The sequence below is a fragment of the Daucus carota genome, chromosome 6 (genome assembly GCF_001625215.2).
Source record: "Daucus carota subsp. sativus chromosome 6, DH1 v3.0, whole genome shotgun sequence".
Classification (NCBI taxonomy): domain Eukaryota; kingdom Viridiplantae; phylum Streptophyta; class Magnoliopsida; order Apiales; family Apiaceae; genus Daucus; species Daucus carota.
The window spans coordinates 35,482,462-35,500,387 of record NC_030386.2 but is presented as its reverse complement, the minus strand read 5'-3'; the positions used below and the strand labels follow the sequence as shown (position 1 = coordinate 35,500,387).

Here is a 17,926-nt window from a genome sequence, read left to right as displayed (position 1 = left end):
GATTAGTATGAAATATGACATTTACTTAACAAAATCTCAAATTAATGATATTAACTTTTAGAGTGACAAATACGTTATCTTAATCTCAGTCTCGTTAAAGATGACTAACTAGCATCAGTCTCGTGAAAGATGACTAATAATCATATAAGATAACTAGCATATGATAATAGGACACTCACTTAAATCTATATCACTCTTGAAGAATTGAATTCAAAATAATAAAATTTCGCCCACTTAAATCTATATCCATCTTGTAAAATAATCGAACCTGAAATGCGTTTGTCCATACATTTTACATGATCACCCACCTACTTAAAGCTTTGCAAAAAATCAAACGCGAGACTGCTTCTATTTACACAACCTCATACTCACTCTTACGGTGTATTCATTCAAAATCGTACCCCAATCCTTGCTTTTACCTGCTCAATTTTACACTCGCTATCGAAAGTCGAAACCACGCTCACCCGCTAGACAAATACACCCGACCGCCTTGTATAAGTGAACAGATACATATATTTTGAATTATAAATTATTTATAAATAAATTACTTTCATAGGTTACCCCGTTACCCCAAGGACCAAAAAAAGTCATCGAGTACTAAATACACTGTACGATTTGGAAGCCTCTAGCCACGGTAGAAAAGGTCAATCTGGCAAAACAGAACATAAATTGACAACTTGGGGCCAGAAATATCACAATCTGCAGAAGCATGGTGCATCAAACTATGTCTATACGAATCCAAATAAATATATCTCGACATCCTGCTAATGGTGAAACAACCGATGTACGCGAAAACTATGAAACAAGGAAAAATAGTAGAAAGAAAAAGCTTTATATAAAATACACATCAAATCTCTCCTATAACTACAACTGATTCAGCAACATAAATCCATAAAAATGAAAACCACAAATTAAGCAGTTCTTATCACGAACTTTCTTTCTCTTCTCTATCTTAAAGAAAGAAATTAACCCTGATAGATACACAAGACTGACATAAAGTCACCTCTTTCAGCTTCCTGTTTTTAACCAACTTTTTTGCTTTTCAAATTGTTTACTCTTTCTTTCTTAAGAGCTGTAAGTTCCTTCTTTTTACTGCATCAGTCAGTAGTCATTGGCTGGCTCATGCAGCACCTGAATCGGGCCTTCCGAACAGTTGTCATGATCTCAGTCTCAGCATGCTCTAGCATTCTGACAATCTCGGTGAATGGTGGCCGGACATCAGGGTTACTGTCCCAGCATCGAGTCATGATCTCACCAAGGACGGGGAGGCAGTCATTTGGAAGATTTGGACGAACACCTTTGTTGACAACTGCAAATGCTGCCTGTACCGCGGTCATGTTCTGAAATGGTAGCATTCCTGTAATAAGTTCCCACAGGACAATCCCAAAGCTATAAACATCAACCTTATGGGTGTACTGCCTGTGCTGGATCATTTCCCTAATAATTTAAGGAAGTATATTAGAAATGCATATAACAATTTAAGGGAGTATATTAGAACTGCATTTAATAATTTAAGTATATTAGAACTGCATTTAACCATCCCACGACACAATATGGCTGCTATTAATATAAATAACCCAAAGTGGAGAGCAATCACAAATGAACATGCACATCAGATTCAGAGATTAAAAAATAATATGCCAGGTAACATATAAATACTTTATTTCAATATGCTTTTCAACGGAAAGAAAAGAGAGGATAATCACATTATATGTTAGTATTTAGTAAACATTTAAGACACGTTATATATTAACTAACCATAATAAACAGTCAGCTATTCTATTCTCCTAAGCTAAAATAGGTAAAAATAGGTAATTTCCACGATAAAAAGAAAAGTTAGCATCAGGGTGCTAGAGTTTAAAACATGAAGAAAAATAATATAGACAACCATTAAAAGCCAACTGCAAGTATAACACCAAAACAGGGAAAGGTTACCTCAACCTTAACCAAACAACCAAAAACACTTCAAGAGAAAGAAATTGATATAAGAATACAAATACTCTGTCTAGATTACTGAATCCTGAGGTAAATAACATATATCTACCTACCTGATAATCAACATTAAGTTCTTGTTAACATTGGAAGACTAAACAACAAACCCCTTAAAGGTAGTATACTAGTATAACAATGTAGTGTGAGGACATGTGATAACTTTAAACAACATATATGTTATGTTACTGACATATGCACATTATAGTATGAAGGTCTCGTATTAATGAAAGTTTTAGATCACCAGTGGAGAACAGGAAATAAACACAATAAATGAATGATGGATAGTAGATTTATTTTAGAAGACAAAAGCATGTTGACATAAATATTGTCAGACAAAAGGCTTAAATGAACTAGACATATTAAACTTTCAAACATAATATAATATCAATCTGTATAACACACATATCAGGGTTGGAAGCCCATTAGCTTTGTTTAGGGCCCGATCCTTGTTCCGCTCAATACTTATATTTCAGTTTAACTAATAGCAAATACAGCTTAACAAAAACGAGTTATCACTTAGGAGCAAACATAGACTAATTGATAATTTTGCTCAAATTGTGTGAATGCCAAAAGTTACTCCTCAAATGTGATTCCAAAAAAATGAGGCATATAAAGCCAGTCAAAGATCACTAGCTATCTTTTCTTAGCATTTCAATTCCAAGCATAGTTAAGCGAAGATTATAAAAAAAAACTCTAGGGTCCCAAAGGAAACCATCAATTCAGCTGCTAACACTAACTTAAGATCAAGCAATACCATATAACAAATTTGCCCAAACAATTAGTATTGTATCTGAATTTCCAATTATTATCTTCTTGAAATATATTTTAAAATAAAGTTTCCAGTGAGAAAGCTAATCAAGACTCAAATCAGTCAAATGACTCAAATGTTGATATCCTACAAGAGCATAAATAACAACTACTCAAGATTAACAGTGTTGTAAAGTGCAAAAGAGTAATAGCACCAGAATAAAGATTAGATATATAAATATAGAGATATAAAGAATCCAGATGCTTACGGAGCCATCCAGCGATAGGTTCCTGTCTCTGGAGTCATTCCTTCAGTCTGCACTTCAATTCTAGCAACACCGAAATCTGCAATTTTGATCGACTTGTCAGCAGATATCAATAAGTTGTCAGATTTCAAGTCCCTGTGTATGTAACCAAGTGCATGAACGTATTCCATCCCTCTCGCAACATCCAATGCCTGCTTTACAGCAAGTTTTAAAGGCACTGCTCGATTTTGTCTCTTTGCCAAGAACTGTCGAACTGAGCCACCCTTTGCATATTCTGTGACGATGCACCAGACCATGGGTTTGCGACACCCGCCAACAAACCGAACTATGTTTGGATGTTTTAAAGTTGCCAACATCATTACCTCCTGCTGAAACTGTTGCTCCATCAATTGAGCCCTTTCCAGGTCATTTTCTGGCCTCTCCAAAAGCTTGATGGCCACATCCACGCCATTGTAAGTACCTTTATATAGTTTCCCAAAGGCACCCTGTGCAAAAGCTGGACCCATGTTAAGCTTCCTGAGATCGATGGTCCACTCATCGAAATTCTGAAGGCCCTGTGATGGGAAACGATTGTCCATCAGAGCCTGAGCTAGTGCATCATCACTAAGGCTAGAGACCTTTCCACGATTAGCACTATGGGCAACAGAGTAGTTATTGTTGACACGTTTAAGTCCCTGGTGATTTAGGATGCGAGTGTGGGAATCATTGGAACCAACACTGCTATTATCAACAGACATGGCAACTGAACCTCCGCCATTGCTCAATTGCAAGCTCCCAAGACTATCAATTGACATGTTTGAGCCTTCGCCAAGCTTCCGATAAAAGACTTGTGAAATATCATATTCATGGTGGCTATTCAGGTCTATAATTCCAGTAAACTTTGTACCCTCCAACATCTTCTCTACCACAGAACTATATCTTTCAGCGCTGACTCAATTCTGCATCAGAATCCGCTTCAACCTAACAAAATCACACAACGAAAATTAAGTTATGAATCAACACTGACATTAATATCCGTCACAAACCCCAAATAAATATTATATATTTTTACAACGCTTCCATAACAATTAAACTTCATTCAAAGATATCTCATTAAAAATTATTCTATATTAATACCACACTTCAGCTTACCAATAAAAACCGCAACCAACAATAGAATTATGATTAATAAAATTCTTATCACTTAAAATCACGGAAAAGACAATCTTGCTAAAAATCTAAAACAAATTCACCAAGTAAATATGCTCCGCATACAGATAAAAACCGCAACATACATCTAAACCATCTCCGACTACCACAACAACAAACATACAAAACAATCCAACAACCACATCCACAAAACCCTAATTGACATCACCCACACTTTCTCCAACAATCCAAATTCATTTCTTCGACATAAACCCTAACAAATCATCCCAAAAACAATAAAAAACCAAACCTTTAAACAACCATCCAAATAACACCCCATTTCCACATAAAACAAGCAATTAAAACACGAAGGCAGCAACTTCAACAACAATCTCACTAATTGAAGCACAAAAAGCATAAAATCTCAACTAAAATCGCTAGTCAAACACGTATTAATCTCAAAAACAAATGATCCGAGAGTAAAATCAATGGATAAAGCTGAAAAGTACCTTGATCGAGACGCCTTGACCCGGTCAATTACAATTAATTGAACACCAAACTCGGACAGATCGACTCAGTAAATCAACACGACTACTCGACTCAACTCAACTCACCGCGTTATACATATAAGTATTTGTGTTTGTATGTATAGAATATATATACACACAGAGTTTGAGAGAGAAGACGAAGAAAGAAATAAACACGCACATACACACACCAACAACGATAAATGAATAACTAGTCTTCGTCTTACATTTCTTTTTCACTAGAGTAATGATCCTGTGCGGTGACGTTCACTGTGGGTCTGTCCACGTGGATGGATCTCAGCCGTTGGGGGTTTTTGGTTTGGCGGGGGCCGTTGGATGGGTAATGATGAAGCAGGTGTGACGGGGAGGTGATGTGTAGTGGGAGGGGGAGTTTCGAGGTGGGACCCGTTGGAATGTAATTTAGCTGAAAATGTGGGGCCGGGTATGAAAAGATGTAGGGTAAGAAGAAAGGGACGCTCATGGGGGAGCAGCACCTCTGTGAAAAAAGTGATAATTAAGGGGAGGATTATTGTATTATTACATTATTATTATTTTATTACTTTATGAGTTTTGTGTGTTCTATTAAAGAGTCTCACACTAGAAACGTGGTTGGACTGTGTGGCTGAAAATGTACTAATTATTCACGTTTAAATTATTAGTTCTAGGCTAGTATAGTTATGCTTGATCAAGTGTCATGGTCTAGTTATAGTATATGTAGAAGTATGAGTATATAACATTTGCTTTGTTTGGAACACATATTTTCATGAAAGGCTAATTATGATTTTTTACTGATGTTTTCATAGCTTGGTGCGAGAAAAATCAGATAAGACTTTTAAATTGACATGCTATTTAAAATAAATAGTTTTAGAAAAGATTATTTAAAATTAAGACAATATTTATGATAATTTGACACTCGGGCTAAGATGGGACTAGTGATATTATATTATAGTCCTGTTATAAGAAAACTGTTGTTAGATATAAGATGTTTTGATGGTAGATATTAAGTACATGATAATATTAGCATCTTTTGATCAGGTCGCAGATTCGATATATGAGATCATCTGCGATCTGTGATCCGGTAGTTTGTGATCCGGTAGTTGATGTTGGAAGATGCAACATACAGGTGTTAGATATGAGATGGTTCGATGATAGATATTAGATATATAATAATATAAGAATCATGTGATCTGATCATAAATATTAGATACGAGAGAGTATGTGATCTGTGGTAGTTGCTGGTTGGTGATCAGGTCGCTAGTTGATGTTCTGGTGGCAGATATTGAGTAGTCTATGAGCTGATAGTATGCGACTATGCGTTGTGGTAGTTGCTAGTTGGTGATCAGGTCACTAGTTGGTGTTCTGGTGGCAGATATCGGATAGTCTATGAGCTGATAGTATGCGACTATGCGTTGCGTAGAATAAAAACACATAATAATGTTCTTGATCTCCTCAACAGTTAGTCAGTATCAGTTATCTCTCAGTAGATATTAGTTATTACATATATTATTGCAGATATTAATATAATATTAATAATAAAATGTCAAGAAATATGTGGTAGCAAGAAGTGAGTATAAGTTTAACACACGTGATGATAATTTTGTTTACATAGAAGTTATTGTGTGAAATAAGACTGATATATGTTGATCAATGACAAGTGGTAAATGTCGGTTAATAAAATGAGATAATATTGTTACTTGTTCGAAATTTGAAATTATGTTGTCTAACAACAAGAAGAGAGCATAAATTTAGCATACACGTCATGATATTTCTGTTTACATGCAAGTTATAAGTACAAATTAAGACTCTAATATCAGTTGGTCAGTGACAAGTGGTAAGTGTCGGTTAATAAACCGAGATAATATTATTACCTACTTAAAATCTGAAATTTGATAAGTGGTAAGTGTTGTTAAATAAAATGATACGGGTAATAAACTCAAATAATATTATTACCTACTTAGAATCTGAAATTTGCAGACAAGTGATAAGTGGTAGGCGTTGTTAAATAAAATGATATAATATATTTGCCTACTCACTATCTGTTAATAACTAAGTGAGAAATAGTAAGTTGCAATTAATAAAATTAAAATTCTTTATTAAAATTTCGAAAACATAAATATAAATGAAAATGAAACTACTTTACTTATTTTTCTAACCGCTTTCCTCCTAAAAAACTCAATATTTCAATCATTTTTTAACTGAAAAATTATAATGTCATGTAACAAAAACTGTTTGAAATCTAATGTCATGAATTGTAATCTTATAAATTTAAATTTATAGAAAATAAATTTATTATGCGGATATTACGATTTTTTTAAACAAAGCATGACCGGTTGCAAAAAGTTCACCCTATAGACATGACCAAAATGCAAAGAACTAGTCCAAATAACTATGCTGCAAGTCTGTAACCCCGAAATTTACCGAGTTATGCATCTTAAATCTTATAGTAATTACTTTTAGTAGACAGATTCTAACAAATACGAACATAATAATGCTCAAAATTATCTAATCCAGTTCTGTATGAACCAGAACAGTAGGGAAAAAGTGGACATTATATGTTGTCAACGTTAAACACCGCCACGGAAAAGAGTAAGAGACCGAGAGCACTTGCACGCTTGATTATTGCGATTTTATTTTCTAAAAGTTGTTAATTCCATCAGTGATTCAGTGGTGCTGTTATTTTGCCAGACAATCTTTCTTTCCTCTAAAAAATCAGAAACAAGTACAATACAAAATTCACTGATATTTACTACAAATGAACAGATTTACCAACATTTAAACCCCTTGAGGGAAAGTATAGAAACCCTTAAAACTCCCTTAAATGATTACTTGTGCTAATTCCAACATATTAGAACAGTCCAGCAAACCAGTACTGATGAAAATGATCAGACTTTCATATCTCTTTTTCAGAACATCGTATACATCATAATTTCAGAATTCAGACTTTGTACCAAGGACTTTCCATGATTACCATATAGATCAGTAAAGGACATTTTAACCAACTTTGCAATTTAATCTCACTCGAAATATATATTCATGGCATTGTTTCTTGCTGGTCAAAATGGATATCGCCTATCTACCGGTAATGCTTTTCAGACATCTGGGGGCAGAGCTCTCTAGCATGGTTACCTTTAACCATAAGAATGATGCCTATGGCGATCTTTCTCTCTCGAGGAATACGAGCTATGATGGTCACGATCTGCAATTATAAGACAAAGTTGTGTTGCATACCACTTGCCAACAAAAAGGTGTGCATGGAAATACTAAAAGAAAACATCACATACCTCGAGACGAATGATGCTTTGGCATACCTGAATGTCCTGCACAAACAGAGGAGAGAAGAATCACAGCGTAAGATACAAATTAAACGATACTTATATCAACCAGGGTCCAGGACTAGAGCCAGGGTATGGTTAACCCTTGCACATATAATTAAAATTAGCCAAAAAAATAAAAGATTAGAGAGTTGGCGTATCAGAACAAGAGCTGCTGAATACATGTATAGACCCTTTAAAGTTGGTCCAAAAGTTTATAATGCCCCGGACTTTGGCATTGACTAGGGTTGTAATTCGAGCCGAACCGGGCTAGTTTCGAGCCGAGCCTAATTCGAGCCAAGTTTAATCGAGTCGAGCCGAGCCGGCTCGGTTAACTAATCGAGCCTAAATTTTTGCCCGAACTCGACTCGATTAATTTCACGAGTCGAGTCGAGCTGGCTCGTTTAGCTAAACGAGTCGGTTTTAACGAGTCGAGCGAGCCAGCTCGTATAATTTTACACTTAATCGAGCCCAAACCTCTATTCGAACTCGGCTCGTTTGATTTCACGAGTCGAGTCGAGCCGGCTTGTTTGATTAAACGAGCCGAAACCTTTGCCCGAACTCGGCTCGTTTGACGAGTCGAGTCGAGCAGAGCCCACTTAAATGAGTTCGAGCCGGGAAAGCTTTCGAGCCGCCCGACTCGAATTACAGCTCTAGCATTGACCTATCAAGCCCCTCAATTTATCCCTGTATAATATTCATACCCTTTACAATTGTTTTTCTGTAAAAAGTTTCAACTTCATACTGAGACATATGCTTTTATTAACAAACAAGCCACAAATTAATACAAATATATTTCCTATTGTAAGTACTTCACAAACCATGTACATTATTGTAATTCTATTATAAATATTAAAAATTAGGAAATTATTATTAAATTATAATTCATGAAATTACTTTATACTTCTGTAAAATGGAATGTAATATAATTTAATCTTAATAATATTAGTGTCATGTATATAAAATATTTGTAAGAAACAATTACAGAACTTACTCCTAGCATAAAATTAATAATATTGAAGAAGGATTTAAGTGTTATGACATAATAGCTAGAGGAGTATAATAGGTCTTGTGCAAAAGAACAGAGGTGTAATAGGTCTACTGGAAAGATGAGGGGCAAGAGAGATTTTTGAACAAAACATGAGGGGCCTATACATGTACAGCCGAACTAGAACTATGTGACCAATTTATATAATCAACGACACATGTATGATGATTCATGACATAAGTAAATGTGCATGATTACATGCAAATTTGCAATACACTGTGCAGAGGAACAAAATTAATATAAAATTTCATAATCTCTGGAAGCATCACTATTTATTAAGTAATTTGCAATGCACATGATTGAACTTTTCAAAATTAGAAACCAACAAAGTCATATCTTGTATATTGCAGACAATTTTCTACAAGTTTGCCCTAGGCCCTTTTCTCTTCAGATTATAACTGCATTTTGACTACTGAAATTATTAGTGTGTTAGGATCTCAACTGACCTGAATCTCTACCTTTCTCCTTTGAGCGGTGGGTTCTGTCCTTAATTTTCTCTCTATCACGTTCACCATCCTCCCGCTCCCGCTCTCTGTCAGAGTCCCTCCCTCTTTCCCGGTCTCGAACCTTGACTCGGTCTTTCTCTCTCTCCCTCTCCTTGATCCTTTCCCCTTCTGCCCCCAATTTATGTTCAGATCTTGGTTTTCGTGGCATTTGTTCTTCCTTGGCCTCGTCTTCTACAAGAGGTGCGGTTTGGGAAATGTCCGCGTTCTTCTTTGACTCCTTCAATTTACCAGCAGCTGCTTTCCCAAGTGACTCCTTTGACCCACCAGAACTGATCATAACAGTTGTAGCTGTTTTAGGATCATCCTTTGTTGGTGGGCCACTCAAAGTATCTTCCTATATATATACGAAACGTAGAAGTTAAACACAATTTAAAAATAAGTCCAGTTGGTTGATTTTTCGATTTGCAAAATGAATTAACAAGTATATCATACCCCATATGAAAAAGAAAATTCGTAAGTCAAATTAAACAGAAACCACAAATACGAGGAGTGGTAGTCTGGTAGATTTACCTTTAACATTGGCTGAGGATCCCATGATTTACTTGTGGTAGAAAATGAGCCTCCTTCCTTGCACACTGGGATATACTTTGCCTTAGGTAGGCTGTACAAGTGAGCCAGCACTCTACAAACTTCATCTATCCCAGACTTATCTGCATCAAAAGCTTTCCACCATGGAGGATTCTCAGGCAGGGGTACTTGAAATCTCCGGGCAGCAGCATATACAACCCCGCAAGCTACAACCTCACTTTTGAATCGAACACAGAGAGTTGTTCGCAAACTGCTTAAATCAGAACAAGGGTGAATGTTACATATCGGTTAGACTAACAAAGCAAAAAAACAACTTGAAACTACCTTGATGATTACTTCCCCTACTTCATTACTCCCTCCGTCTCAACCATTTCTTTATAGTTTCTTTTTTGGGATGCCCATCCAATTCTTTACATTTCAAAACTTACCAAAATTATACGAGTCCCTTTCAGTTTCTAGTTTCTACTGCAACAGGAGTAAGGGGTTTTAAGTGACGCATCAAATAGTGAGGGTATTCAACCAGGCCTTATAAGAATCTTTTAAAATCTTAAGATATTGCAAAATTAAATCTTGAAAAAAATAAAATTCACTGGTTGACCGAAAAAGAATTCTCTCTCTTATGAGAGTCGGCCGCTCTATCTTCCTCTAACCCTAGCCGCCTTCATCTCCTTCTCCACCTCTTCTACCCATCTCTATCCCTATCTCCTTTCATCCCATCCCAATTCTTTGGCCGCCGCTTCTCCATCCGCACAACACCTATTCTCTTCTTTTTAATTTTATATCAATAATCCTATTTGTTTGTTTATTCTTTAATAAAATCAAGTTTTGTTCCACAAAATTCGGGAAACTCATTTGGGTTTTTCCGTTGTCTTCTGTCTGAGTTATTATTTGTGTGTTTGAGTGTCTCGCTTTGTGCGATGTGTTGGTGTTGAAAATAAATTTTACGATGTATTGGGAGATCTGGAGATCTCGCATCAACAACACTTTCGGCAGGTCTATAGCTGGAGTCCGGCAGGTAAATAGCTGGGGTGCGTTTGGAACGGTAGTGAAAATCGCATGTGCTCACCTCTCACAAAATATATTTGTTCATAATAGTTTTTGCAACTGAATTCTCAGAACATTGCATTATCCATGAGATTATTGTGAGGGTCAATTGTGAAGCTACTGTTTTCAGGGGAGATGCAGGTTGGATTGCTCAAGGAACCATTATCTTCATTTTTAATTTTCAAAATATTTGTATTCAGTTAGTTGAACAATCCGGAAACAAAGCGGCTAATTATTTAGCTCGTTTATTTGTTTTTCAACCTGGTTGCATGATCAGTTGGGGTTTTGTCCCGATCAAGTCTTTTTTAAAGCGTTAATGAAATCCGCTCTAAATTTTGGCAAAAAAAAACATACGAGTCCCTTTCAACTTGTAGAATAATGTTATTTTATGTTCAATTACATATTACATAAATATTAAATACTCTCACATCCTACCTACACCGGGACTAGACAATTCTAGATGACTAAGACTACACAAACATTGCCCCTTAAAGATATTACATAAATATTAAATACTCTCACATCCTACCTACACCGGGACTAGACATTTCTAGATGACTAAGACTACACAAACATTGCCCCTTAAAGATATTTTAAAACAAAGTGAAAAAAGTGGACGAAATAAATCTCATTAACAGTGTTGTTTCTGATGCAAAGCAAGTCATGCATCACTTATTTGGAGAAATACAATGAAATGTGTGGGAATGATACTCTAATACAAACTAAAAAAGCACAAAAAGTATAGTGGTCACCTAGTTGCATGCCAATATCAATACTGTAAATTTAGGAGTTCCATAAAAACCTTTTTAAGACACTGGCACCAACTTCAATGAAAACTTGTCAACATAGTTTATCTTTCTCAATTCGAATGATCCATACTCTAAAAAAATAACAATAATATACACAGAATATTCTTACAATATGACTACTCAAAACCAACCAATATCCTCCCATGTTATTGTCTATCTAAGATACAAAGATTAGCAACAGTTAAGCTGAAATCTTGATTGATGAGAAGGATTAGAGGACAAATATTATCAGAAGTGCTAGTGAACATATATTTGAAAACCTATGGTTCTGCATAATAACTACTCCCTTTGTCCCTTTCATTTCTTAACATTTCTTTTTCACTGCTCGACACGCATTTTAATGCGTCTAAAAAACATAGTTCTACAATTTTTTTTAAAATTTTCTTTTTCTGAATAAAAATTTAAACATCAAACTTTTATTCGGAAAAATAAAATTTTTAAAAAAAGTTATAAAACTATACTTTATAGGAGCATTAAAGTCCGTGCCACGCCCCCGTCCCCCAATGTTAAGAATTGAGAGGGACGGAGGGAGTATATATTAGAGGAATGAAAATTATCTTCTATTTTTTCATATTATTATATACACCTACATTAATTATTATTTTTTTTATTTTATTCTTCCAGGCTCCAGCAGCAGAGAAGCGTTCCAAGAATTAATTATAATCTCTTACAGGAATTGTGAAGTAAAAACGAAAATAGCAAAATCAAGAAAAAGATATGATGTGATGATACGAGAAGAGGGAATATAGAAAGAAAAGCTAAAGGATTTTGTGAGAAATAGTTGGTGGAAAAGAGATAACATTTTTTCACTATTTCATAATGCTCAGTACTATTACATAGCTACTTCTAGGACTCACAATCAACTATTCTAGACTTTCCACTCAACTGCTATTTCACTCTATTCACTTAAGCTATGGCCGATGCAACCAAGGTTATTACAGCGCCAAGTCGAGCCTCGGCGCCCGGATACCTTGGAATCGACTAGTCGACAAGTCGTCCGACTAGTCGTAAAAAGTCGACAAGTCATTCTTATACATATTTTTACTAGATTTAATATATAAAATATAGTTGAATGCACATCAGTTTATAGTTTGAATCGTAAGTAAAAGATAATAAGCAATAGTGAGATGTATACGACGTAGCAGATTGTTAGTTCACATATAAATTGAAGCCAGAAAGTAGTGATAGGAAAGAAATAATATTGTGAAGTTGAAATGATACAAAGATTAGGGATATACTTATATGTTGAAAATGATACAAAGATTACATAGCCTGAAGCCAAAAAGTAGTGACATGAAGGATATAATAATGTGAAGTTGAAATGATACAAAGATTAGGGAGACACTGATATGTTGAAAATAAGTCGCCAGACTAAATGAGTCGTTGCTTGACTTTTTCTATAAATCGACTTGTCGACTAGTCGTCAACTTGATAACAATGGATGCAACATAGCGTTATGCCAATTAGCCATCGCTCGAGGGCCCTTACACAGTCTTTGCAGGATTGAATCGATTGTTATTTTTAGGAACTTTCCTTCCAGACTTCTATCATAATTCATTAGCTACTACTCCTTCCGTCCCCCTAGGTTGTTCACACCGGGGGCGGAGGGCTCGACACGCATTTTAAGACTCCTATAAGTATAGTTTCATAAATTATTTTCAATTTATTCCTTCTAAATAGAAGTACAATGTTTATATTTTTATACAAAAAAAAAGAAGAAGAAGAAGAAACTTTTAAAAATAAGTTACGAAAATACTTTATAGGAGCCTTAAAATGTGTGTCAAACAGTGTAAAAAAGTCGTAAAGAAATGAGAGGGGCGGAGGGAGTAATATAGTATTACAAAAAGAAAAAAACATTGCCTCCTATTAACAACCTCGATGTTATAGGCCCTCCGTGCTAAAAAAAGTAATATATTTCCATTAACTGCAAGTTTATGATGGTTCATGGTATGGCAGCCAGTCTCAAAAAGCTGATTGTAACTTTGGTGGAATTGACAGAATACATTCATGTATGAATGTATACGACTGAAGTCATCTTGATGCTACTCTACTACTTTGCTTGATATGTAATAATCATGCATTACTGCATAACACTAGTCATGGAGATAGTGGATATAATATAATGCATCGTAATAATGGATATTCAAGACGTTTCTGTGAAAACTATGACTAGCTAGTTCTCCCCTATGAGCCCTATTGAGTTTAGTAAGCATGCTAAAGTACAATTACCTGTCATTTGCAAGATTCCAAGCTTCTTGTCTCAATTCTGGGGGTGTTTCAAGAGTAGCAAGGTAGTTTGATATAAATTTATGGGGATGCTCAACATGGCAGACAAAACCCATCTCTTTTAAGAGATGCCTCTCTGTTCTGATCAAATCCAACTTTAGTTCCGCATATTTCTGTTAAAAAGAAAGCCATGCAACTCTTAGAAGAAACATATAAGATACTTTTCAAGATTTGACACACAAATAGGAAATGAACTGAGTCTAAATGTTTTTAAACTAATCTCAACACCTAACCTTAGAAAATGAATCCAAATGCTCTATTGGTAAGTTCTCCCTTCTACACTCCATTCGGTGGAAAACATTGATAACATGTCTTGCTTTCCTGGGATTTTCTTCGAGCTTTGAGGCAACCCAAACACAACTGGCAGCAAGCCTCTGCAAGGAAATAAACAAGTTCATACCTTAAAACAAACACTGCCTCTTCCAAATCCTTTCAAGCATTGATGCATGTAGATAAGAAAACAAACCTTCACATTAAACTTAGCAAATGACTTCTTGCAATAGAAACGATGAAAGAGAACCTGCCCAGACGCCATTACTGCTTGCGGTCTATACAAGGAATTAAGGATATCCCCTTTCATTTAGGGGTGAGAAAAAAAAACCGCAAAACCGAAACCGAGCCGAAAAACCGAAAAACCAAACCGAAAAAAACCGTAACCGACTTAGTACAGCTTAGTACACGATACAAACACATCATTACACTAAACTTACACATTTCCAATTTGATATATGGGACACACTACATAATATATTAATTAGGCCATGGAGAAGTAGAACACAGATTACACATGTTTTTATTTAAAATAAGACACAACCAAACACAATCGTACAAGAGATAACTAACATCCTTATTAATTACACATTACCTATAAGTAAAGAGAACACGTTAAATCTCACTTAAAAATGCCTTAGTTCACCCGATGCGCCCAGCTAACCCCAACCAATGTCCTAATAATTTTCGTTTCAAGTCAATTTCACTTGACTAGTGTCACATTAATGTTTCGAAACCCCCAACCCCTACGAGATGCAATAGACAAAATATAATCAGGATACAGTTTCAACAAAATACCACACTCCTGAATAAGATCACAGCCATATATTCTAAGATTAACTTCAGTTGGCTCATCTATCCCGTCTTTTCGAGACGGCGAGTTGTTCAATTCTTCATCCGACAAATAGAATGTATCTATGGCCGTGTAGATCATGATTTCACAAGCACCAATTCACTACAAAATAGAACAATTGAACATTAAAAAACGTCAAAACTGAATCAGAAATATAACAGAGAACGTTTAAAACCCTAGATTAAATAGAAAAAACTTACAAAACGCCTAGAAAAAGTGAGCGGACACAATGCAAGACTAAAGAACCAGTTCGAAACCCTAATTTCACTTGCTCCACTCAGTTAAAAAGAATGAAATCTGCAGTGCAAAAGCAACGCGCTTATTATTTATAGCTTTAGCTTGTGTGGCGGAAGATAAATTGGAGAACGAGATTGATACAGAGGGGGGAGTTTTTTGGGGTTTTTTTCCCGATCCAGAGCCCAGAGGTGTATCATGTATGGCGTTGTTTGCCTGTCTTATTTTTTCATGTAAAATAAGTTCCTTTTCCACCTGCATAGTCGGATAAAGATGGTTTTTCGTACGGGTGAGCAAAAATTTTCTAAACCGACGGAAACCGGCCGATCCAAACCGTCCAAACCGAATTTAACGGTTTAATAATGGTTTGGATTGGTTATGGTTTCAAATTATAAAAACCGAATTATTTCGGTTTGGTTTTGGTTTTTACCTCTAAACCGACCGATAAATCCGAACCGAACCGAACCGAATGGGTAGATTTAAACATTAATATACATGTACTAATAATGTATTATTAAAAATAAAATTATAATCTACAAAAAAATGTAAAATTTTAAACATATGAAAGGTATCCTAGTAAAGATTTTCTTTAAACATATCATTTATTCTATTTTATGATGTTAATTTTGATGTATGTATAATGTTTCCATTCTTTTTATTTATATTTTTATAAGAGTATACGAATCACATTTTTTTTATTTTCTTCCGCCTCTTTTTATTTATCAAGCTAATATATTATTGTATCCTCTTTAAATATGATTAAATAGAAAATATAAATCAAATTTTTCATTCCTTATTTTTCAAGTTAAAATTTAATTTTGTTGCTAACTTTGGTTTACATATAAAAAACGGTTTAAACCGAAACCAAACCGAACCGAACCGTTTTAAACGGATTGGTTAGGTTTGGATTTTAAACCATTATGGTTTGGTTTTGGATTGAGATTTTGAAAAACCGATTATTTCAGTTTGGTTTGGTTTAGACCCTCCAAACCGTCCAAACCGCCCGACGCTCACCCCTAGTTTTTCGTTAAATAAAATTCATGTAATCGAAGAACATTTAACATATTTATATTTAAATCATAGAAATTTAATGTGCTGAAAATATTATAAAAAAAGAAAATAAATACCATGAACCAAAAGAATTGAAATATATTATTAAATAATCCTAAAAAAGAAAATATATTAAATAATATAATTCATTAAACATGTTGCAAAGTATTATCACATAAATCTAGTCGAAAATAGTAGGTATAAAACTCCCAAATTATATTATAAAAAAATCTAAATTATATTTTATTTTTGGAATACGGGCTCATAAGCATGCTTTTAAATTTTTGATGATCTAATTAGTTATTTTGAGAATTTCCAGAATTATCAAAAATATAAGATAATATGATATTTGTATATAAAACAATCTAATAATTGTATTAATACTGAAATTTAAAATATTTCTCTATACTACAAACAATACTTCTCAACTATTTTTTTTACAGGTGACATTAAACAACCCGCCAAACAATCAATAAACCAGAATATTATACAGTCAAAGATACTATATTTTGTAATTAGAAATCAATACGGTGATTTTGTCGCATTTCGTCATGCGTCTGAAGATGATTTAAAAAATAATGTATCTTATGATACAAAATGATGAGTTTCATAATATAACGGGATTAGATGATTATGTCTTGATCAAAATTGTGAGACATGTTTTATTAATTTGCTATATGTAACTAGTCTCCACGATCTCAATCAGCATTCATTATGTATTGTATATGTTAATGATCTTTGAAAATTAGAAAATACATGAATCTTGGCGTATTAAAAGAAAGCACACCGGGGTGGCATAAATATACGAAAATTTTAAAACATTTTAAACTCAAGGAAAATATAGGTTAATGCTAACCAAACACACAAATAATTAGGAAAGTAATAAATACAAATAATCAACGTGTAGCATCTTAACATATGAAGATAAAGTCACAAGTGAGTGTATTATAAGATTGAAATCGATCCCTCCCCTCGAATACAATCACCTCGTTTTTGTAGAAGGACTATCACGACTTAGCTCCCTCTTATGTTTTTTCAATATAATTTCTTAGATGATATACTTTTAAGCATCACATATATATTATTTCAAAACCTATTTATAATAATTCCCTTCTTTTGCTATGCGAGATAGATTCCTTTCATGAAATAAGACTATATTGATTATCTTATTATATATGTTATTTTTGTAATTTCATCATCATCCGTTTTTTCATTAAGAATAGAGACGAATACAGAAATAGCCACGAAAGACACGTGTGTCCTCTACTTTTTATTTTTATATTTTCACATCTTTCTAAATTTCATAAAATTATAAAGTTTTCTCAGC

At 34.5% G+C, this 17,926-nt stretch overlaps 2 protein-coding genes across 2 annotated transcripts; both read right to left on the bottom strand.

The window, feature by feature from the left end:
• Positions 1-813: 813 nt before the first annotated feature.
• LOC108227906 (serine/threonine-protein kinase STY13) lies at positions 814-4,874 on the bottom strand. The gene is made up of 3 exons (XM_017403298.2): positions 4,643-4,874; positions 3,009-3,965; positions 814-1,437 (listed from the first exon to the last, which is right to left on the bottom strand). The coding sequence occupies exons 2-3, from the start codon at positions 3,899-3,901 to the stop codon at positions 1,098-1,100; spliced, it is 1,233 nt and encodes a 410-aa protein (XP_017258787.1). The 5' UTR covers positions 3,902-3,965; positions 4,643-4,874; the 3' UTR covers positions 814-1,097.
• A 2,506-nt stretch (positions 4,875-7,380) lies between these two features.
• On the bottom strand, positions 7,381-15,818 carry LOC108228131 (cyclin-L1-1). Its single transcript, XM_017403619.2, has 9 exons — positions 15,516-15,818; positions 15,245-15,417; positions 14,659-14,740; positions 14,426-14,566; positions 14,136-14,305; positions 10,036-10,303; positions 9,466-9,859; positions 7,942-7,977; positions 7,381-7,856 (listed from the first exon to the last, which is right to left on the bottom strand). Exons 2-9 carry the CDS (start codon positions 15,394-15,396, stop codon positions 7,789-7,791), a joined length of 1,311 nt encoding a protein of 436 aa, XP_017259108.1. The 5' UTR covers positions 15,397-15,417; positions 15,516-15,818; the 3' UTR covers positions 7,381-7,788.
• Positions 15,819-17,926: the final 2,108 nt, after the last annotated feature.

Bases quoted from the DNA above. Each gene is read 5' to 3' on its own strand.
- LOC108227906 (XM_017403298.2), bottom strand. From the start codon at position 3,901: ATGTTGGAGGGTACAAAGTTTACTGGAATTATAGACCTGAATAGCCAC. The intron at 1,438-3,008 runs GTAAGCATCTGG...TTAAATTATTAG, and splicing joins ACCTATCGCTGGATGGCTCC to GGAAATGATCCAGCACAGGC.
- LOC108228131 (XM_017403619.2), bottom strand. From the start codon at position 15,396: ATGATCTACACGGCCATAGATACATTCTATTTGTCGGATGAAGAATTG. The intron at 14,306-14,425 runs GTTAGGTGTTGA...TCTTTTTAACAG, and splicing joins ATTTGGATTCATTTTCTAAG to AAATATGCGGAACTAAAGTT. The intron at 7,978-9,465 runs GTCAGTTGAGAT...CTGTTTGTGCAG, and splicing joins GGAGAAAGGTAGAGATTCAG to GACATTCAGGTATGCCAAAG.